The 21,990-nt window shown below is 48.6% G+C and overlaps 1 protein-coding gene across 2 annotated transcripts; it reads right to left on the reverse strand.

Annotated features, from left to right (window-relative positions):
• Window positions 1–502: 502 nt before the first annotated feature.
• Window positions 503–18,446, reverse strand: IRF4 (interferon regulatory factor 4). 2 transcript variants are annotated; one of them, XM_012464878.3, is made up of 8 exons: window positions 18,196–18,446; window positions 16,462–16,648; window positions 15,551–15,639; window positions 14,761–14,902; window positions 13,095–13,202; window positions 10,262–10,615; window positions 6,788–6,900; window positions 503–4,493 (listed from the first exon to the last, which is right to left on the reverse strand). In XM_012464878.3, exons 1-8 carry the CDS (start codon window positions 18,409–18,411, stop codon window positions 4,350–4,352), a joined length of 1,353 nt encoding a protein of 450 aa, XP_012320301.2. In that variant the 5' UTR covers window positions 18,412–18,446; the 3' UTR covers window positions 503–4,349. The 2 variants fall into 2 exon arrangements, with proteins under 2 accessions (XP_012320301.2, XP_012320300.2); XM_012464877.2 differs by having other exon boundaries at window positions 14,761–14,905; window positions 18,196–18,411.
• Window positions 18,447–21,990: the final 3,544 nt, after the last annotated feature.

Consider the following 21,990-nt stretch of genomic DNA (forward strand, 5'->3'; position numbering starts at 1 on the left):
TTACTCAGGAGGCTGAGGCAGGAGAATTGCCTGAACCCAGGAGGCAGAGGTTGTGGTGAGCCGAGATTGCGCCATTGCACTCCAGCCTGGGTAACAAGAGCGAAACTCCGTCTCAAAAAAAAAAAAAAAAAAACTTCCTTGAGAGCCCTAAACCTTTAAAAGCACAGGTGAAGGAAGAGGAGGGAGGTGCCGATGGGAGAGCAAGACGATTACTCTTCACAGACCCTCCCATGTGGGAAGAACTGCCCGGCAGTTGATCAGCGTTTGTCTGTATTGTTTAACAAGCTGAACACTTTGAAATCTGATCAGGGACACGTATAGCAGCCTCACTGACCGTGGCATGTATGTACCGATGCAACAATCCTGCAGGATGGAGGACGTGCACATGTACCCCAGAGCCAAAGTACAATTTAAAAAAAAAAAGAACATAAGGGCAGGAGAAGGTGCTTTGAAAGCCATCAGGATGCGTGTTTAGTAACACACACAAACACACACTCCAAAACAAATTTTTAAAAGTTTTTATTTACCTAAAAACATGAATTTATCAAACATATCAATTTGCTTTGCAGAACAATTTACATAAAAATTCACGACGTATACCAAAGGCGGCACAGCATGCTCCATCTAGTGTGTGAAGCAGCCTTTCCTACAAATCTCAGCACACAGATTCAGTACGGGAAATTCAAACTTTCAGTCGGGGGCCTCTTGGGTCCTACATGACGGTAGTTCACTCAGCAGAAAGTCGGGGGCACGGGATGCTCAGGAGGGGGAAGCAGACCCCGTTGCCTGTTAAGTCCCATCTAGCTCACAGTTTGAAGCTACATGGGAATTTCACTGGAGGAGGGTTGGCCTGCTGGCCTGGCCCTTCTCTCTCATGTCCTTTACTTCGGCTACATTTCTTATGCACGTTCCTCAAAGCTGTGAAAATAAATACCAGAAAAACTGACCTTTACGGCATTCATGTAACAGGCTATCGGGATCTCAGGGAGATCCACCTACATCGAGGATCAGTCTCAAAAACGGGGCGTGTAAAAAGTAACCTGCAAAATGGTGTGTAGGGTTGGACAGCCTTCATGCACCATTCAGACAGAGGCCGCCAGCCACAGATGATTTGGGGAGTTATGTAATACAAACAAAGACGTTAAGCAATCCCACCACTTTCAGAAAACACTTTCACCTGTGGGGAAGTGGGGGCATGTGACTGGAGAACAATGAGAGGGTTTACACTGTATCTGAATTGTTACTAAAAAAGTCACTGACATGGGCACACACAAAGTGGCCTTCCTGGTGGAGCATCAACAAAGGCGAGAGATGCGAGCACCCAAGACTCCCAGTTATTCCACCCCTGGGGCTAGCTGCATGTATGTCCTAGCCCAAAGACCATCGTTTTCAAACAAACATCCACCTGCCCTTGGTAAGGGCTGCTCATTCTACTGTCGGGTTTTCACATTTTTTCTCACCATGGACCAGTCTCTTTTTAGCTCATACCCAATAGATTAGCTGGGTTTTCTGAAGGGTGACTAACCGGCCTGTTCCACTGGGGATTGAGGGGCTTCCAAGGTTTCAGTTGTAAATGAGTCAGTCACTTGGTTCTCTATAGTGTTCCAGGAGATATTAATTACTGCTTGAGGTTTTCCTAATTACACAAAATCTCAAGAACAAGACGTAAACCAAGAAACGCACCTGGGAGTCACACACATTTTTTCCATGTGCCCCAATGCTGTTTAACATGACCAGTCCCCAGACTCTTCAAAAGCATCGTCCACTGAGTCCAAACTAAATTCTAGTTTGCCAATTCCACTTTATCAAGACGAGGAATGAGGAAGCCGTTCCTTTGCAGAGTGCTGAGACAAGTGCTAGGATTTCCAACCCTGAGCATTTCATATCTAGTTCATTCCCTACGTCATATGCTGGATCACTCAAAATTAAAAACAAAAAAAAGTTAACAGACACATAGATATAAAGATGAGAAAAGAGGTAGTAGCCCCAGCCAACAAGCATTTTCCAGAAAATTCAGCTCTGCTGTTAAAGCAGCATAATATAAAAAAGAAGAAGTCACAAAGCAACTGAAATGGAGCATTCGCTGGAAAGTTAAGAGGACAGGATGGATGCTCCCGGGACAGACTTCCAGGAGAGCTTCTTTGAAGCGCCGTGTGGGGCTCTTCAGGAAAGAGGGTCACAGGCAAGGGCCCCGTGAAACAGCAGCTCCTAATCTCATCTTTAACAACCCTTAGGATAATATACCCCAAAATATTTTGCATCTATAAGATGTATATATCACTGCAGTTCACGAAACACAGTCTGCTGCCCAATACATGTCTGCGTTGTGTGGCTCATGAAATGTCAAAATCTGCCGAGCAGGTGGAAGCAGAGCTCCACAGCAAGGCCTCTGAGCAGAACGAGGTAAATCTTCACTGTCAGCTACAGAGACCAGTGCATCAAAGTGTGTGCGACACGACACCATGAGGTTTTCTTTTTAAGTTTATGTATATTTACAGAAAAGCGAAATGTGTTGGAAGAATAAACAACACTTTTTTCTGTGGACACTTTTAGAGAGGAGAATTTGGGCTGGGAAAAAAGGAGAATGCTTTTTGTCTTTTGTTCTTCTCTACTGTTTGTATTTTCTGCAGTTGATACATTATGACTTTAATATTAGAAACCCATTTTAAACATTAAACAATGATGTGCCAGTGTTTCATGCTCATTAAGCCTGATAAAGGCTGAAACCCGTGTAATGTATGGATGCAACAGGCGCTTACTATGTGCTTGTTGAATGAATCTAAATTATTGATCAGATGAGCAGGAGCACACGTTTGAGAGCTCTGCAATCTTCTGCTGATGCTGGGAGTCACAGTAAATACCCTGCAGTATGAGAAGCACCCTAGAGGCGACGCCCCAGTCTCTACTGCTGTCCTTTCTCAAAACCACAAAAATCTAAGTGATCAGGTTTACTTAAGCAAGTGGAGGTCTTTGGGATTCTATAAATAGATGCATTTGGAAAAAGGCCAGTAATTTTAAGGCCCTGCCAAACTATAATTGGCAGGAGGAAGCATAGAAGAGATGAAACAAGCAGAAACAGCGAACGTGCAGTTCCGCAGTCAGCTGCGTCCTGCTTCACGTGGCGCGTCCTGGCTCTCCAGCCTGGGAGTCCCCGGCTCCTCCTCCTCCTTTAGTGTCGCCATGGCTGACACTGGACAGCCAAACAAACAGAGGGGAGTGGCTCAGAGGAGGGAAGCAAATAACTTAGTATGTGGACAGAAGGGTTTAGTAGAAGAACAAAGGGCTTAGCACGTGAACAGTCCAAGTATTAAGATACATGCTCCTTAATTTCCTGTTTAGGAGAAGAATTTTTGCATTTCTAAAGAAGGAGAGACAGAAAAAAACGAAGAAACAAGAAAACTTAACCATCACCTGATTGTAAGACGAAAACGCCTCGTTCCAGAGTATCCCTGTGTTTTTTGGCTCAAGGAAATAGGAAGTTTATTCGCTGGCTCCCAGGGAAGGCCAAGGAGAGAAAGTCAATGGGAGACAGCAGGGCAGAGTGGCCCATACCAGGAAACCGCTGGCAGGTGGGGAATGGGCCTCCCCACAGCTACAGGCACAGCTTCCATCAAAGACTGTGTTTCCTCCACTCAGCAAGCGACTTCCACAAGAACTACAGCTCCTACATACATTAATACATTTCTTTTGTGGGCGAGTCTTCTTCAATTTACACCTAACTTCCCTGAGAAATGGTACAGATCTACCTACGAGCAGTCATCACACTAGTCAGTGGTCGATACTGAAAGGCAAGTTTGCTCAGTCTTCCAGCAAGACCTAATCTACAAGCTGAGATTTAAGAGGACATTTAAGTAAATGTAAACACCACTTGGTCAATTTTCACAGTGGTCATCAATGATGGCAGTCTATGGAACACAAGAAATGCAAAACCACCATTGCATTTGGAATAAGCTCATCTGCCAATCAGATGTCACCGATTTTTCATACATCTCTCGGAAATTCTCCTCAACTGCTGAACTGAAATCTCTGCTTCTGAGTTCCTTAAAACAGCAAGAGGGAAGTCAATTACATGCTTTCACCAAAGTCAAATATTTACAGTGAAAATCATTTGCCTTGGGCTGGTGCAGTGGTGGTGGCTCACACCTGTAATCCCAGCTACCAGGGAGGCTGAGGCAGTAGATTCTCTTGAAAATGGGAGGCGGAGCTTGCAGTGAGCCGAGATCATGCCACTGCATTCTAGCCTGGGCAATAGAGCAAGACCTTGTGAAAAAAAAAAAAAAAAGGAAAAAGAAACAAAGAAAAAGAAGAAGAAAAGAAAAAAAAAAGAAAACCATTCATCTTGATGTTTTTCATTCTTGAATGGAGGAATGGCGGATTGATCTGTGGTAATCCTCTGGACTGCTGATGTGTTCCGGTAAATCGTAGCCCCTCAGGAAATGTCCACTGTTTTGCTGAGCAAAATAATACAGTTGTCTGGCTAGCAGAGGTTCTACCTTTAATAAGAGATTTTAAAAAGACGTTACTGAGATATCCTGCAACTGGCTCACTATTAAATAGCACTCAGATTCTAAGGAGACAGTACGGGAAGCCCAAAGTTACGTGCCAGAACACGTCGAAACGTGTCATATTTGGAGCCATCTAAAGAAGGAATTTTTTGTTAGTCCTTCCATAGATCAGCCTGTAAAGAAGCAGCCCAAGCTACTTAATTCTGGGTTAAAGCTGCTACTTTCAAATGAACTGCCACTTAAAATGTACATTTAACTAAAACTGAATCAAATCAAGCAAAGTGATCAAATTAAAAGGAAGTCTGAGGTCATCTGCAGGGCCATCTAGGCCAGTGATTTTGTTTTTCCACAACTGCAGTTTGAAAGAAACAAGGAACTCATCCTGAATGATTTGCTTTCTAGGTAATGTATATAATTCTAAACCAGAGATACAAAGTAAAGTTCAACAACACTACTACTGTGTGGGAAAAGAGAAGTTAATTGGGCTCAGATATATCCTGTCTGGTTATTAGCATGGATCACACTCACCAAATAAAATGAAACAAAACACCTTGATGTTCAGCTTTTCCTGAATTGACAGCATCTAAGCCAAGCTGAATGCTCTCCATCAATCACGCTATTAGAGTTTGTATTTTATATATGACGATCTAAGCAAAACTCCTATGTAAGCACCTGAAATGAATTAATAATTTTTAAGCCTGTAATCCCAGCACTTTGGGAGGCCGAGGCAGGTGGATCACAAGGTCATGAGATCGAGACCATCCTGATCAACATGGTGAAACCCCGTCTCTACTAAAAATACAAAAAATTAGCCGGGCATGGTGGTGTGTGCCTGTAATCCCAGCTACTCAGGAGGCTGAGGCAGGAGAATTGCCTGAACCCAGGAGACAGAGGTTGCGGTGAGCCGAGATCGCGCCATTGCACTCCAGCCCGGGTAACAAGAGCGAAACTCTGTCTCAAAAATAATAATAATAATAATTTTTAAAAGTGGAACTCATAGGTGTACAAGTGTGTTTATTCATTTTATGGACCACACAGCCTTGTCTTTAGGGCGAGGGATCGTCTTGGGATCCATCTTTGCCTCACTGAGAGGACCGGAACTTCCATCCAAGTCACCCTTAAAATTGGATTGATGTGATAGCTGATCACCGGCTTCTTAAATGCTGCTCATCAATGCCAAGTTCATTCAGTCATTTGGCAATCCCCATTGTTAACAACGTATCAGTTATTATTTCAACAATCATATCAATTATTAAGTCAATCACTGGAGCGAACTCATGAGAAAACTCCTGAGTCTATGGGATTATATATTGGTTGGTCGGTCTTTGTTTTTAAAATCAAGAAGTGGGGGTTGTATGTTCAAGATTAAAACATATTTCGTTTCAGTTCTCAATGAGAAATAGCATCAGACCTAGAATCTGATGGGAATTTTGATGCGACGGGGTGTAAGTTTATGTGGTATTGCTCACTCTCCAAGCCTATTAATAACACTTGCAAGTTTGTAGCAATGTGAAGTTTTCAAATTCAAAAGTCTTAAGGGTTGAAGACTCTGTTTTGTATGGCAAATTAATGCTTCATCTTATCTATAGAAACATTTTCTCATAAAAAAGAAAACTCTAACCCAAATCCTAACCCTATTCCTAACCCTAACCCTTTAGCGTGACTTGCCACAGTTGAACCCATCTTGAACTATGCTAGAGAACATTATGAGACTCTGAGCTACTTGAATCCCTTGAAAGATTTAGCGTCTTTGAAATATCATATACCCAATAATTAAATAATCTCTAAAATTCCAGAAATAAAAGAGGTGCTAGGACACATCTGCAGAGACCTAAAAAAGACCTCCAAGGAATGGACAGCTTCCCATTTGGGAAAAGCTTTTCCACTGATTGAAGGTCCACTAGCTAGATGGCGTTCTTCAAGCAATCTTAACATGGAGAATTTTAAAGGGCAGCTTTTGCCATCACTCTTTTTCAATCGCTGTAAAATGGAAATATGACAACTTTACTGAAAAGTAGAAAAGATGGGGAAAGTGGCACCCTCCGTTAGGGCTGCCCTCCCTCGTTCTTTGATGAGTAGGTCTCAAGTCTGGGAGGAGCACGTGGGTCCCCACACTGCTGCTCGCTGGACCATGCTTCCCTCCTCACAACTTTAAGGGTTGCGCTTATTCTTCCAGGTCATTTGACACTTACTTTTCACTTGGGACTTTTCTAAATGAGACTCTGCTCTTTATAAAGAACAGGAAGCCTCTATGCATAGTACGAGTGTAACTGAGGACTCACATGAGCCGTGATGAGCTTTCTTTGCCTCTGAGGGTCTGGAAACTCCTCTCCAAAGCACAGAGTCACCTGGAATCTTGGCAGGGAGCGGCCGTGGTGAGCAAACGCTTGCAGCTCTGCAGAAGCCCACAAGAAAAACACCATGTTCAGAAACCCTTATCGCCAAACACACCAGGTTAAACAGGAAGCAAGAGCTTACTGTGATTCTGAACACTGCAAGAGAAATGAGCGCTCTTTATTTCCCCAAGTAGGGCTCCTGACGTGAACACCTCATATACAAAATAGCATGTATGCGTTCATATGGGTGATTTTCCCCCAGGGCCCTCGGTCCCCCTTGATTCTTCAAGGGGAACTAGTCGACAGCTTAAGAAGACTGCTTTGCAGCATTGGACCCCTAAAGATTCAAAAGGTAGCAGACCGCAGTGAAGTTGGGAGAGAAAGAACAAGAAACGTAGTCACGCAATGGCAAAAGACCAATTTATGCCACGGACAGATTTTCATTTAAAAAATCAGAATGTCTTGACATCCCAGGATCATTTTAAAACCTCATCCCATCACTACAGAGCCCAGTATCTGAGCTACTGCGGACATCCACGTAACTCAGGCATCACAGAAAATCCATAACATCAATGTGGTGACTGAGCACCAGCCATCGGCAGCTGTGTCCTGCCATCGCGGTGCCTAAAGCCCTGAGCTGTGTAACTCTGAGCCGACTTCTTCCCTGTCTCCAGGGACAGAATAGTAACTTGACACGAGTAGGGAAGCGGGGCAGCCCCCGCCCCACCTCCCCCTTGTGGATATATACGTATGTATCCTGAAGCCACCACGCCTACCCAAAAGATATGAATTGGACTGGAACATTGTTGGAAGGGCGTGCGCCCACCCCGTTACTTTAAGCCCATGCCCCCTCCCCTGTACATGAGACTAATCTTCTGCCTGTCCCTACAGTAAGAGGTCATGCCCGCAAAAGAAACGATTTGACACAGGAGCTGCTAAAGCTTCTGCAGAACAGATGCATCCTTATCAGATCCACACCCTCAGGCCTCACCCAGGGGGCTGTCCCTAGTGCCTGTGCAGACCCTGAATGGGGAGATATCAGAGATCTCCACTGTTCTCTTCAACTGAACACAAGTTTCTAGCTAATTCACAGAACTATTTGACTTCCTGCTTTTTTTTTTTCCAGAACTCAAATCAAACCCAAATGACTTAGTCAGAATGTGTAAAACACATTCACATTCGCCGTGATCTGACACGACACCTACACAGGCTAATGAGAGTGGCGAGCTGGCACAATTCTCTGAAAAAGCATGCCTCCAACCCTAGATAACATGAGAGCGTTTGATGGGAATGCTTAATTATGCAGAAGCTGGTCGGCACAGCTGCAGTTTTTACGTTCACAGCATCCTCCTCGAACCTCAGTGAACACTTTGAGGTGAGAGGTTGCAGTGGGCAAAGAGCACAGCCTTTGGTTACAGAGGAAGGAATAAAAGCCAAGACTAGCTCTTGCTCACAGATTAATAGTAAGTTCTAGGCATGTGAGTTCGCAGCCGCAGCCTCTCACAGGCGTCCGCCCTGCCTGTGCTGTCTCTCACGCAGTGCACCTGTGACTCAAAGTGCACCTTCCTTCCAGCACTTAGTCGCTTGTCACCATGGAGGCTCTACTTCCCTAAAAACACCTGGCAAGAGGCACTCAGAGAGGCCAGTGCCAGTTCCTTGTGACACCTTCATTAGAAAGCCCCCACCCCGTGAGGCACCGAGGTCCAGAGTCTCCAGAAATCCAGACCCACTGGACTTCAGTCTTCCTGTCCCATGTGAGCTCTTCCAGATCCCAAGGCAGACACAGGAGATGCTGACGGGGGTCCCCACAGTTGCCCTTCAAGTTCCTTGGTCCCCCATGAACACTATGCCCAACTGCAAGAAGGATGGGACTGCCCTGGCTGGGGTTTGGGGATGCTTCTGCCGCTTAGAATGAGACACCTGTCGCCGCCTCGGGGAGCACGGTGGTGCGATCTCCGCTCACTGCAACCTCTGCCTCCCGGGTTCAGGCGATTCTTGTGCCTCAGCCTCCTGATTTTTTTTTTTTTTTTTTTTTTTTTTTGAGATGGAGTTTCGCTCTTGTTACCCAGGCTGGAGTGCAATGGTGAGATCTCGGCTCACCGCAACCTCTGTCTCCTGGGTTCAGGCAATTCTCCTGCCTCAGCCTCCTGAGTAGCTGGGATTACAGGCACATGCCACCATGCCCAGCTAATTTTTTTGTATTAGTAGAGACGGGGTTTCACCATGTTGACCAGGATGGTCTCGATCTCTCGACCTCATGATCCACCCGCCTCGGCCTCCCAAAGTGCTGGGATTACAGGCTTGAGCCACCGCGCCCGGCCCTGATTTTTGTTTTATTGTTGTTGGTGGTGGTTTTTTTCGTAGAGACAGGGTTTTTCCATGTTGGCCAGGCTGGTCTCAAACTTCTGGCCTCAAGTGCTCTGCCCACCTTGGCCTCCCAAAGTGCTGAGATTACAAGCATGAGCCAACACACCTGGCCTGAAGCTTAGTTATCTAGGGACGTATTTGCTGTGGGCACCAAAAGATAATTTGGATAAGTTTACAAAAAGATGGGCCACTTACACCCAAACAGTGCCAGAGCACATAGATGCGTCATATTTTTATTTTAAATCAGTTGAATGAAGAAGCACACTCAGGAAACAGGGAGGCACGTGAAAAATCAAAGACACAGGAGTTTGTGAAGGGGTTCAGGAAGAGGCAGGGCTGGGAAAAGACAGAGGAAGAGCTGGCGGTGAGGTGGCGGGTAAACAGCTCCCTTCCACACGGGAGGCTCCCTCCACCTCACCAGCTCCACGAAGCCTCCAGGGCGCACTGCATGACAGGACCAGGGGCGTCACAGAAGCCAGCCAGAGGCTTGTGGAGTTGTCATGAAATCCAAAGTAGAAAAACAAAACTCACTAGTTCTGAAAAATATGCTTAGAAACGTTCGTATCACAGAGCTGACTCAAAGCACTCTCCTGTAACCTCCCCTGTGCAAAATCAGTTCAGTCCACTCCACCCTCCATCCCACTCATGGGGCGGCATCTGCCTGAGGGTGACACATCTCACAACCAAGAACGTTAACAATATGCTTCTAACCTTTACGATTTCTCTGGGAACCTGGAAAGAGCCATCACATCAGCAGACATGTTTGCTGAGATCATAGTGCAGCATAATGGAATTGTGTTAAGAGGTGTGAGTGTTTGTTGAAAACCAGAATTGCAAAGGTACAGCCTGAGCCACAGTCCACCTGCACCATCTGCTCCGGACTCTCTGCCCACAACACAGCCAGACAGATCTCTACTGGGGTCAAGGCCGGTGGGCGCCAGAGTCCACAGGAGGAAGACTTCAGCCTGGTTTGGGGGGGACCCTGTCGTTTCTGACCCCCACGGTAGGCGGGCCATCACCACCTCCATTCCAACAGATAACGATGTGCCTTACCTGACAAAAACTGCTGCGTGTCAAAGAGCTTGCAGGTCTGGTCTCTCTCCAGTTTGTTGGGCCGGTCGTTGCACAGCGCCAGGGGCCCGTCCCAGTAGATCCTGCTCTGGCACAGTCTTTTCGCATAGAGCCCGTCGGGGGCCATCCAGAGGACCACGCCCCTCTCCAGGTGGCTCAGCAGCTTCTCAATGTTTTTCCTCTGGCCATTGTCCTCTGGGTAGGGGAACAGGACCTGGTCCAGGTTGCTGGGGTCGTAGGTGTGTCCGTGGGAGATCCGGCAGCCCTCGGGGCTGGACGTGGTGAGCTCCTTCACGAGGATTTCCCGGTAGTACAGGCAGATGTGCAGCCGGCAGTCTGCAAACACAGGGCTCCGGAGTCAGTGCTGGGGGCCACGGACACCGCCTCGAGGCCAGTGGCTCCACAGAGCCAAGCACCTGTGGTGGAACTCTAGTGTCCCACATGCTCCATGGAGGAGCAAAAGGTCCCGGCATCAAGGAGGCCTGGGAAACGCCGTGCGCCCTTGTGTCCCCCAGAGAGCCATAGGCAGCTCGAGCCTGGTCAACACTTAGTGAAGTCCCATGGGAAGAAACTCACTTAACTTGTCTAAGCCAGAATATTTCAAATACATGTAGCCGAAGACTCTTTCTTTAAGGGAGGAGTGTATCTTTCATTAATTTTTCTTGAAAAATAAGTTGAACTCAGATAGAGAGCATCACTATTATGAACTTACTAAGTCTTATTTGTGAATGATGATGATGGTGGTGATGACATTTAAGTCATGTGTCGTGGAACGAAAATTAATCTTTACGCAAATCAGTTTTTACTTTGGAGGAAATGAACCCTAAGTTTAATTTCTGCTAGCAAAAAAAATAACAGTGTTTCAGAAGGGAAGCAAGCCTGTCCACACACCTGAAAGTTCCCCGAAATAATAACATGATATCATTTAGGTAAAAACCCAAGTGTGTGTACATATATATAAATTACATATATAATCAGATGCTCAATTATATATGTCTATGTAATTTATATATAAACACATACACATGTACATATTAAAGGGTAATCACTAAGGCTTTAATCGTGATTTTGGGGCGGTAGAATGTGATGTTTTTATCTTTCATTTTTGTTTTTCTGATTTTTAAATTAGTTTTCCACATCGGCTATGTGGTGTTTTAATCACAAAATTAATTCTTGTGAAAAGAAAGAAATCAATGAGAAAAAATACTCTAAAAGTTCACGTAAAGTCTGCTGAAATTGCCGCTGGGCTTTGTGATTAAGTTTCAAAAGAACTCTAAAACTGTGCTCTCTGAAATTTTAAACAAGATGAATCCATTTACAAATGTTTTGCTGATTTCAGAAACCTCCTTGAAACATCACCCATGAGCTGAAAGAACCGAGCTAGGTTTGCACAAGCTCCTCGGCCGGCCTGCAGGGGAGCAGCGCAGGCAGAAGGCGGCTGCCACTGGTAACTGTGTAGGACCCCAACATCAACGGGAATCACAGTTCTCTAACAAATGTGCTCATGGCTGATAATTAATCTGTATTATGCATACCCAAAAAAGAAACCCACAAACCTCTCTTATTCCTCAATAGCAGGTTTTGAGACTTAGCCTACATCTCCGTCTCAATTCTCTGCTTCCACATACTGGCTGAGAACGACTCAGACAGTACACCCCAAAGAGAGTGGGTGTTGGCCATTCGAGGTGATTCTCGGGGCAGGTTTCATTTTGTTTAATGTCATCAGAAATCACGAGGTTGCAGAGTTATAAATAGCTGTTTATTTCCTACTCTTCAAGCACCCACACAAGTCTTAGGTGTTCAAGAAAAGGGTTTGAAAGTTTCTAAAAACAAACACAAGCCTTCCTGCTCAGAAGCACCTCCTCCCAATGGGCATCCTCAGTTACTCATGAGCATCTCAGAAAAAAAGGTGCAAGCCTCATTCAGAACTCAGAAGGGCTGGCAGGTGAAACTCCAGCTCACCTGTGAACAACCAAAGTGTCACAACTCTCATCTCCCTGAGACCTTCAGCATTCAGTTAGTATTTGTCATCACTGATTTTTAAAGATGCCGGATGGCAAGATAAGAATTGCAAACCTTAAGCTATCTGTTTTTAACATAAATACAAATCCCATTTAAAAACAATCTAAAATACTATCTAAAAAGTAAATATACATATGGCACATATGCTTGGCAAGCTTAAAGGTCCCTTCCTTATAATAGGTAAGATCTCCATGGTGCAGGAATTTTTTTTTAAATAAAACTTTAAAAATCAGATTGATTCCGTATTTGTTTGTAAGCTATATTAAAGTTCAGAGGAAGATCAAAATATGTGTTACTTTGAGGTGTATCAGTGTTATGGAGATGAGGGACCAGAACTAATGTCCCCAGGGAGCAGGGGAGCAGGACTTTGTTTTTGGCTCAACCTGGAAGAATGATCAGCTTCTCAAAATGAGATGCCCTTCTACACTTCGAAGCAATTGTTTCACATTGTGAGAATATTGGCTGAAAAGGGGCCTTTGGTAAAGGAAACCGGACTGTGTGCACATTCCCAGAAATGTGGAGAGGTGCCAGAGAAAAAGCTGAAATGACTCCATTCAAGCCAGTGGCTGAAACTGCCAGCAGACCCACAAGCTGGCTTCTCATTGCTAAGTTTTCCAATGTTGCTCCTAATTCATTCTGGTGACCCCATGCACAGGATGCATCTTCATCAACTCCAGACCCCAGGGGGAGCAAAGCAAGTGTCTAAAGTCCCATGGAATCCGCCCAAAGATGACAGAGCTGGCAGCAGAGGCTGGCCTCCTGCGGTGAATCCAGAACCAAACCCTGCACTCACCTGAGAGCGCCAAGGCTTCGGCAGACCTTATGCTTGGCTCTGTGGGGATTCCAGGAGCCTGGGACTCAGGTGGGGCACAAGCATAAAAGGTTCCTGTCACCTGGCAACCTGCATTTGCAAATAAAAATCAGATGATGTCTAGACAGAGAGTCCGACGCAGTGCAGGGCTTCCTGGGGTGTGTGCGAAGCCTGGGAAGGAAGGGGCTGGCGCCCAATTACCTTCCCACCCACGCCCAGCATGAGCGACTAGCAAGGTGCACACTCCTGTGAGGCAAAGATGAGCCGGGGACCAGCTGGAAAACCAAAGCTGAGGGAGAAACGAGCCAGGGCGCAGCTTTGGGAGGAAACTCGGAGCGCTCTCTCTGTGACTGATCAGCAGGGAGACTGGGGCTCAGAGAGAGATGATGTGATTTGTCCTTGTTCACACAGCAGGTTCACAACAGAGCTGAGAGCTCAGGTCTACATGAGTTTGTGCCAAAGAGCCCAATTAAAAATGAACAAATTGTTTAGACTATGTCTATTTTTCTTGCCTCTTGTGGGTTAGGGAGAAGACTGAACCACGGTCCTGAAGACGACAATGTGTGAAACATGAACGGAGGAAGAACGTGGCACAAAACACCTGATTCTGCTGCCGCTTCATTTAGCGTTTCCAATGCTGCAAGACATGTCTCCACCTATTCCATCATTTTGCACACTTCTAAGCATCGCCTCTTATAGAGCCAGAGCACTGAACACAAGTCTGAATTTCAAAAACTAGTTTTATGTGAGCCAATTCCTCCACTACCATATTGGACACCAGCCCTTGCTGCAAATCCCTCCGAGAGAGCTAACACAACTGAATTCTGAGCTTTTCTGTGAGCATGCCCCTCAATACAAACATTAAATAGCAGTACACCTCTTCACTACCTGCAGCCACGGATAACCTGAAGGTGACTGGGAAAAAAGGCCAAATTGCGAAGGAACAAATATTCCTAAACCATCCAAAGGGTTCAACGTGTTGACCCATCTCAGGACTCCTATTTAAGTAACTCACTCAAAAGTCCTGAAAGCCTGAGTTCTGCAGCCTCGAGCACAGCATTGCGAGATTGTCACTGCGGCTAACTAATGAGTGCTCCTGCTGAGGGAGCTCATTTTGATGTCTGGGGAACTCCTGAGGGCAGGGGACCACATCTAATCCAGAATCAGCAAGTTTCTCTGGGACCCAACCGTAGGTAGGCACTTGTAGGGATGTTTTATGTGTTTTCCATGGTATTTTTGCATTCCGTTTTTAGTATCACCTCTAATACCAAGAATAACAACAATGAACACACAGCTATTCAAGTGAAATATACCAGCTCAAAAATCTCCCAGCATCCCTACTTATTAGGAGCTTCCACAATCTCCTCTATATATATAAAAAGGGAGCTGTTTTCCACGGCCTGGAATGATCTCTGTGGTGTTTAAATAAGACCCCATGAGGGGCAGTGCCTGGCATGGATCCTGAGCATAAACTTGGCTCTGGGATGCCACCATCCCACAGGATTGAGAAAATCCTCCTCTCCCCTGAGCTGCACACGCAGCCTCCAAGAAGGCGAAAGAGCTTTGGTGCTGCCCAGGACAAACCAGGATTCACCATGGCCCACAGTCAGATTAGCTCTTCTGTTTCCTGCCCTGGTGTCTTCCTTACCATTTTCACAAGCTGGGCCTTGCCAGTGGTGGCCGCGGTGTCCAAATGTGACCGGACATTGGTACGGGATTTCCGGGTGCGGCTGATCGGGGACATAGTCTCTCCAGCTTCGGTCAAGGGGTGGCATCACGTAGTTGTGAACCTGCTAAAGGAGCACAGGAGAGCCTGAGATGAAAAGCAGTCTGGCGCTGAGAGGGGGGAGCTCTTATGTCCTCCAAACTCCTCCTCAGGCTGACAGCTGACGCATTGTATCATCGGAAAAGACGGGAATGAATCGTTCATCACACTAGGTGGAAACACCCACAGAGGGTCAAGAAGAACAATGGAGACACTGTTGTCCTGTTTTATGTAAAGCTTCATCATATGGCTAAATCCGGCACCAAAAGTACCACAGGGGAATTTGCCTTCCTCTACCCACCAAAGTGGATGAAACAAAGCTGTCATTCACATCAAGAAAGCCTGAAGAGATCAGCTGCCCTGTGGTTTCACATGATAAGGCACTACTTCCAAAATCTTCGACTTCCACAAAAGGTCTGTTTCCCAGAAGACCTGAGAAGCATATTCCGACAGGCAGACACGCCCGACCCTCCCCTACTTAAAACCCACACCAATGGCAGCGCCCTGTGGAAAGTGAGACGTTCATTCGGCGACCTGGGGTTTTGCTGGGCTGTTGGACTAGCCATAGCAAATGGCAAGTTCTGCTGTCTGGGCTGCTGCGGTTCTTTGGCCGTGTGGGCAGCTGGTCCACACAGCCTCGCCCCCTCAGGGTGTCCAGTGCCCTCCACCATACCTGGGCCGGAAGCGCGGGGTAAGGTGCTGTCATGGTATAGGGGTGACTCATGGACATCTGTGGGTCCTCCAGAGTGGGCTGCTTGGCTCCTATGTGTTTGGGGAAAAGGGAAATGTCACCAAGTAAAAACAGGAACTGACCTAACTAAATGTCAAATCTTGTAAAAATACCTAAGCGTTTAATTCTTAGAATGCATAACACGGTGTTAACAAATAAGGTAATTTTCAGCAGCTCCCTTGGGAAGTTATTTGTTCATGCCATTACACTGATTTTTTCCATAAGGTCTTCGTTGGATAGGACAGGTAGGGGAATACGTGACAGACAGCATGTGAACGTGCCTCATGACATAAAGGACCCCACCAGCTAGATGCTTCCCAAGTGAGGTTTTCTGAAGGATTTGTTTGAGATGCAGATTCCTGGGCTCTCTTCCAGACACACTGGTCAGAATCGTGAAAAGAGGGGTCCGGGAATCTTACTTTTAATAAGCACCTCAGCTGACCATGTTACACTTTAAAAGTTGACAGTTTTTTTTTTTTACCATGAATAGTAACTCATTACTCCTCTTCTGCAAAATAGTTACTCATTGAAGACTCTAAGATAAGTAAAGGTTTAACAAGTTATCCAGGTTTCTTTTTTTTCTTTTAATACGAACTGGAAAACACATATTCAATGCACACACGCGCCCATATATGTTGAGGTGTACAGTGTGATTAATTCTCCTATGGTAACACCACAGGAATTTCAACTTGGGACCCGCATAACTCAGGCAAGGAGGCTGAGCTTGACTGTGAGGCAGAAGGCAGGCGGGCAATACAAAAGGAAAGCTAGCAAGTGATGCTCCGAATGCAGTTAAGGTGCCTCAAGGATCTGGCTGCCTCTGTTGTGTGACCCTAATTCGGGAAAGCCCCTACCTTTTTTGGCTCCTTCAGGAACAATCCTATACACTTTGTATGGGTCTGAGATGTCCAGCTGGCTCCGTTCAACCAGTTCCTCAAAGTCATTGCTCTTGTTGAGAGCACATCGTAAACGTGTCTTCCAGGTGGGAGGGTCTGGCTTGTCAATGCCTTCTCGGAACTTTCCTTTAAATAGTGCCCAAGCCTGGCGGTCAAGAATGAAGAGAATGAAAAGTCAAAATACGGATCTCGTTTTTTTGTTTTCTTTTCAGAGACAGAGTCCTGCTGTGTTGCTCAGGCTACAGTGCAGTGGCATGATCATAGCTCACTGCAGCCTCGATCTCCTGGGTTCTACGGATCCTCCTACCTCAGCCGTAGCTGGGCCCTGGGCCTAGAGGTGCTCACTACCACGCCTAGCTATTTTTGTTTATTTATTTATTTATTGCAGAGACAGGGTCTCACTATGTTGCACAGGCTGGTCTGGAACTCCTGTCCTCAAGGGATTTTTTCCACCTCATCTTCCCAAAGTGCTGGGATTACAGGTGTCAGCCACCATGCACAACCAAAAATACAGATATTTTACAAAGAGTCTTTAAATTATTTCTAAAAGAAAGAATGGTACATAAGTCTTTCAGATTTACACTGTTGCTCAAAATGCAAATGGAAAGACCCCAGGTATCCCCTAGGAAAATTATTTTCCATCTTGGACCCTATCACTGCCAAGTTGAAGACACACATTTTCTGGGTGTTTATAAAAGGTAGAGTGAGATGCGGAGGTTCCTGGAGGGGGCTCTACCCACCCTCCTCAGTGTCTGAGGTGAGCATGCCTAGGACTAAGGACAGCTGTGGTGTGAGCTGCCACCCACAGGAGACATCTGGATGGCCACGCAGCTGAGGCACCGTAGAGCAAATTCAGACCAAATTCCCGGAGGAAGTCCCCTTCCCTTGCACTGCCCACAGGTGGGGGCTGGGCCCAGACGCACAGTTCTCTGGGTAAACTGCCTTAGGGGAAAACAGTCGTACACACGTGTGTGCACTCGCGCAAATGGCAAGGGAGACAGATCCAGAGAGAGGCCGGAGTTTCAGAGCGATGCGGGGGATGTTTCCAGAGAGACTTGGAAAGAGAGGGACAGAGACACACACACACAGAGAAAGACAGAGAAATGGGAGCACCCGAAAAGAGCTAGCAGGAGAGTGAAGAGAGGCTGACCCCAGGAAAAACATGCAGAGAGAAAGACTCAGAGAGAAAGCAGCGAAAGAGAAACAGAGACAGCCGCACCACCGCGGGACGCACCGAGAGAGAGAGAGAGAGAGAGAGAGAGAGAGAGAGAGAGAGAGAGAGAGAGAGAGAGAGAGAGAGAGAGAGAGAGAGAGAGAGAGAGAGAGAGACCCATTGGTGAAGGAGGCAGACCCGAATCCGGAGGCAGGGTGGGAGGCTTGCGTGGAAACGGGAACACACAGACGAACAACCGAGAACCCTGGGGCTTCTGACCGCCCTTCCCCGGGCCGAGCCTCCTGGAGTCTCCCTGCCGTTGCCACGCGCTCAGGACTGGGACACGGCTCCCGGCCCCTGCACCCTAAGAGCTGAGGCCTCCTTTCCTCCCGCGGCTGTGGGCGATGCCACCTGCTGCTCCCGCCGCCCGCCCGTCCGCCCCGCGCAGTTTCCTGGGCTCGCCGCGGAGTCAGCACCGGGGACCCCGGGCTCTCTGGGCCCTCCCCGCCGATCCCCCGCGGGCCCCCGGGGCCGGAGACCTTGAAGAGCGCCGCGTCCTCCTCGCGGTTGTAGTCCTGCTTGCCCGCGTGCTTCCAGGGGATGCGGAAGATGCTCTTCTCCTCGTTCTCCCACACCAGCCCCGGGTACTTGCCGCTGTCGATCTGGTCGATCAGCCACTGGCGGAGCTTCCCGTTGCCGCAGCTCACCGCGCTCATGCCGAACTCTCCGCCTCGGCCGCCGCCCTCCAAGTTCATGCCCCGCGTGCCGTCCGCGCCCTCGCCCGGGGTCCTTCGCCCGCTCTGCTCTGCTGTGCACTGCGCTGCGCTACGGGGAGGAGAGCCGCCGTTCAGCCGCTAGGCACAGAGCTCCGGCACCCCGCCCCCGACCCCCTGTGGCAGTGACCACGAGGCCCTGGGGTCTTTGAGGCTGCGATGCGCGCGCGTGCCGTGTCAGGGTCGCCAAGGCCCCCTGGACAAGGCACCTTCGCAGCTGGCCCAGGCGCATCCCCTGGGCGGGCACAGGTCGTCCGCCTTCCAAGCGCCGCCCCGGGAAGGCCCCCTCCCGCCTGCTCCCCTCTCCACTCCAGTAACGCACCGGCTGCCCAAGGGCTTCCGACGCGCGCCGCTGGCTTTGCACACTCTCCCCATCTCCCAGCCGCCGTCCTTCCCGGCCCTCCGTACGCACTCACTTGCAGCCTGGCTTCTCTTCGCCCACTCCCAAGTGGTTTCCCGCCCCTTCCCCGGGACTCTGTCGACAGTTTCCACTCCCCTGGCGGCCTCCACGCGCGGGGGACCCCGCCTGCGGCCAGGCGATCCCGGGGCGCAACACCGGGTCCCTCCACCCTCCTCTTTGTCTGCTCGCATCCCGACCCTTCGTCCCGAATAGGACCCCTCTCCCTGCCCAGCTAGCGGGAATTAATTAGGCCCTGCAAACAACCAGTGGCGCACAGCGGGGGCTGCAGCCCAGTAGCAAGGGATTCCGCGCGCAGAGCGTCCGCCCGACCCCGGAGCAGGCCCGGGAAGCGGAGGCGGGAAGTGCGCGGGAGAGGACAACGCCAGCTGCCTGGACGGCAGGGACCGCGCCAGGCCGGCTAGGCCATCGCACGCAAGGCTCGGAGTGACCCAGATGTGGAGCTCCTCCTCCTCCTCCTCCGCCGCCAGCGGGTGAGCGCCGCGCTGGAGGCCGCGGTGAGTCGGGGCCCCTTAAAAGCTAAGAGCAGGGGAAGGGGCCTGGGATTGGGGTCCACAGGGTCGGGGCTGTTCCTCGCAGGCAGGTGTGCCGTCCTGTGTGGGTGCCTTGGACGGCCCCGCCTCAGCCACTCCTGGGGCCCCAACAGTCCGGTTAGCTCATCCCGTCCAGCGTGTAGCCACCTCGGGAGCGGGTGAGTGGCGGGGCCGCGGGAGCAAGGAGTGCAGGTGGGGAGGCTCGGGCAGCGCTTCGGAAGGCGGGCCTCGGAGCCTGCACCAGCGCTCCGGGCTCAGCGCAGACGGGGTGGGAGTCGGAGCTCCAGGACGGGGCGCGCACCCTTCCCGCTCCAGAGCCGGGGTGCCCTGCGTTGCCCTGGGGATCGAACCTCTGGTTCGCGCTCCAAGTCCTCTCTGTTATCAGCCCTGCACCCCTCCTCCTGCCCGACTCCAGGCCTTACCTCGCCCGGGACTCGGAGCTGAGGGCAACGGTGGGTCCCAAGATCAAGCGGTGAAACTGAGAGTGCGAGGTGGGAAAGAGGAACTTTATAGCACTTGCAGGGCGGGGCCTGGAGGCCTGGGGCGGGGCCTGGGGCGGGGCGGGGAAGGGCGGCGAGGCCCGCAGGGGGCCGGGGATTGGACTGGGGAGCGGGACTTTGCGAGCCGAGAACCGGAGCCGGACGGGCGAACCCCGGGGCGAGCGCGAAGGCTGGGGTCTGCCGCGGCCGGGTTGGGGTTCCCGCGTCCTTGGCGACCCGCCGCGCATCGCGCCCGGAGAGCGCACCTCCAGCTGGGCGCGCGCCGATTCTGGGGCTGTCGCTGGGCCGTTTCCCGCGAAGGGCGAGGTGTGAACTGCGAATCTCGCCTTTGCGCCAGGACCTGCCAGGAGGCCAGTCAATCACCTACAACAGCTAAACGGCAGCGATGTGGCCAGGGCGGGAAATGGGAGGCGTGTAGTAGCGGGAATCTGGTGCGAAGGGGACTTCGCTTTGCAGAGCTGGTAACCGAAGACGGAGGAATGGTCCAAATCGAACTGGAGGTGGCAGTTGCGGGAGCACCCGTGGCAAGGCCATTATCCAGAACCCTGCCCCTCCGTGGTGTTTACAGAACATCGCACTCACTAAAAAGAAAATAGGAAATGGCCCAGGTCCCTTGAGCTATAAAGAGTGGTTCAAATATGATATCTGCGTGTCTGACAAGCTTGCATCCTTCTGCATTTCTTAGGCTGGTGATTCAAGTGACTCAGACAATACCTTGGCCCCAAAGTTTCAATTATCTTAGCATGAAAGAAATGGGGTAGGGGGAGCGGGTCCCCAAAGATCCAAGTGCTTAATCTCTTCCAGGCTTCAGTTCACCTTAAAATGACGTCGTTTCAACCTCAACCTGGAGGAAAGCAGTTTACTAGTGGGGTATAAAAGCCCAAAATAGGCCGGGCACAGTGGCTCAAGCCTGAAATCCCAGCACTTTGAGAAGCTGAGGTAATGGATCACCTGGGGTTAGGAGTTCGAGACTAGCCTGGCCAACATGGTGAAAACCCATCTCTACTAAAAATACAAAAATTAGCCAGGTGTGGTGGCAGGTGTCTGTGGTCCCAGCTACTTGGGAGGACAAGGCATGAGAATCACTTGAAACCCTGGAGGCAGAGGTTGCAGTGAGTCAAGATCGTGTCACTGCACTCGCCCTTGGTGACAGAGCAAGACTCCGTCTCAAAAATAAAAATAAAAGCCCAAAATAGGAATAATATTTAAGTGGACCTGGGATTTTACATGCTTTCCAAGATGTCTTTAATCTCAAAATTAACCTCTGAGCTTTCACCACTGAGCTTTCACCAGATCATCTGGGATGCTGAGTATGTGTATTTACTTTGCATTTTCAGGTAAACCACCAGATCACTGGCTTCTATGCGATTTTAGACTACCACCACCCTAGGTCAACTTGCAACTTTTGAAAAGCTTTTGATTTCACTTATTTCTCAGTTTTTCTTTTAATTTATATATTGGGTCAATGTCTCCCAAACAAAGAAAAAACTATGTTTAGGCTAGAGCAAAACAGGTAGTGAGGAATGGATAGATACGCTTTTCCTAAAAGCAACAGACATTCTAAGAAATTAACAGGATGCCATTTTTCATTTCACCCAAGTAAGTTTTCCATTACCAAAATCTATATAATAAACAACAGGGTTTTGCTCAAAAAAAAGTTATGGCCACAACCTGTTTTTCTTCCTTTTCTTTCCTTTCACAGATTTATTCTTTGACAAATATATTTTGAACACCTATGACTTGTCAGGAACCGTCCTAGGCATGTGGAACACATCAGTGAACAAAGCAAAGATCGTTGCCTTCTTGTGGCGTTGTATTTTAATCAATGGTTACCTTTGCCTCAAACGTTCACCAACATACTAGACAGGAGTCTGCTAAGTACAAAAATGGCAAATGAGAGCTTTCTGCACTTTCGGACACGTGTCCTCTGCACCGGGTTTAGTCATTCTCAACATATTTCAAATTTCAGCTCATCCACATCCTCTGCTTTTAGTTCAGAACAACAGTCATTGCGTGAAACTCTGAGCCTTCACACCGCTACCTTGTTTTTAAATGTGATTGCTAATCTTCAACGCCATCTTCTGGTTTACTCATTTGCCATATTGATTCA

This window comes from Aotus nancymaae, unplaced genomic scaffold (assembly GCF_030222135.1).
Source record: "Aotus nancymaae isolate 86718 unplaced genomic scaffold, 86718_ANA_hifiasm-v0.15.2.pri h1tg000098l, whole genome shotgun sequence".
NCBI lineage: Eukaryota > Metazoa > Chordata > Mammalia > Primates > Aotidae > Aotus > Aotus nancymaae.

What these genes read in the sequence shown, in the direction of transcription:
- IRF4 (XM_012464877.2), bottom strand. Translation starts at nt 18,411, where the DNA reads ATGAACTTGGAGGGCGGCGGCCGAGGCGGAGAGTTCGGCATGAGCGCG. An exon ending in AGGACGCGGCGCTCTTCAAG is followed by an intron (nt 16,649 to 18,195) that starts GTCTCCGGCCCC and finishes CTTGACCGCCAG; the next exon opens with GCTTGGGCACTATTTAAAGG. An exon ending in CGAAGCCTTGGCGCTCTCAG is followed by an intron (nt 10,616 to 13,094) that starts GTGAGTGCAGGG and finishes CTGTGTTTGCAG; the next exon opens with ACTGCCGGCTGCACATCTGC.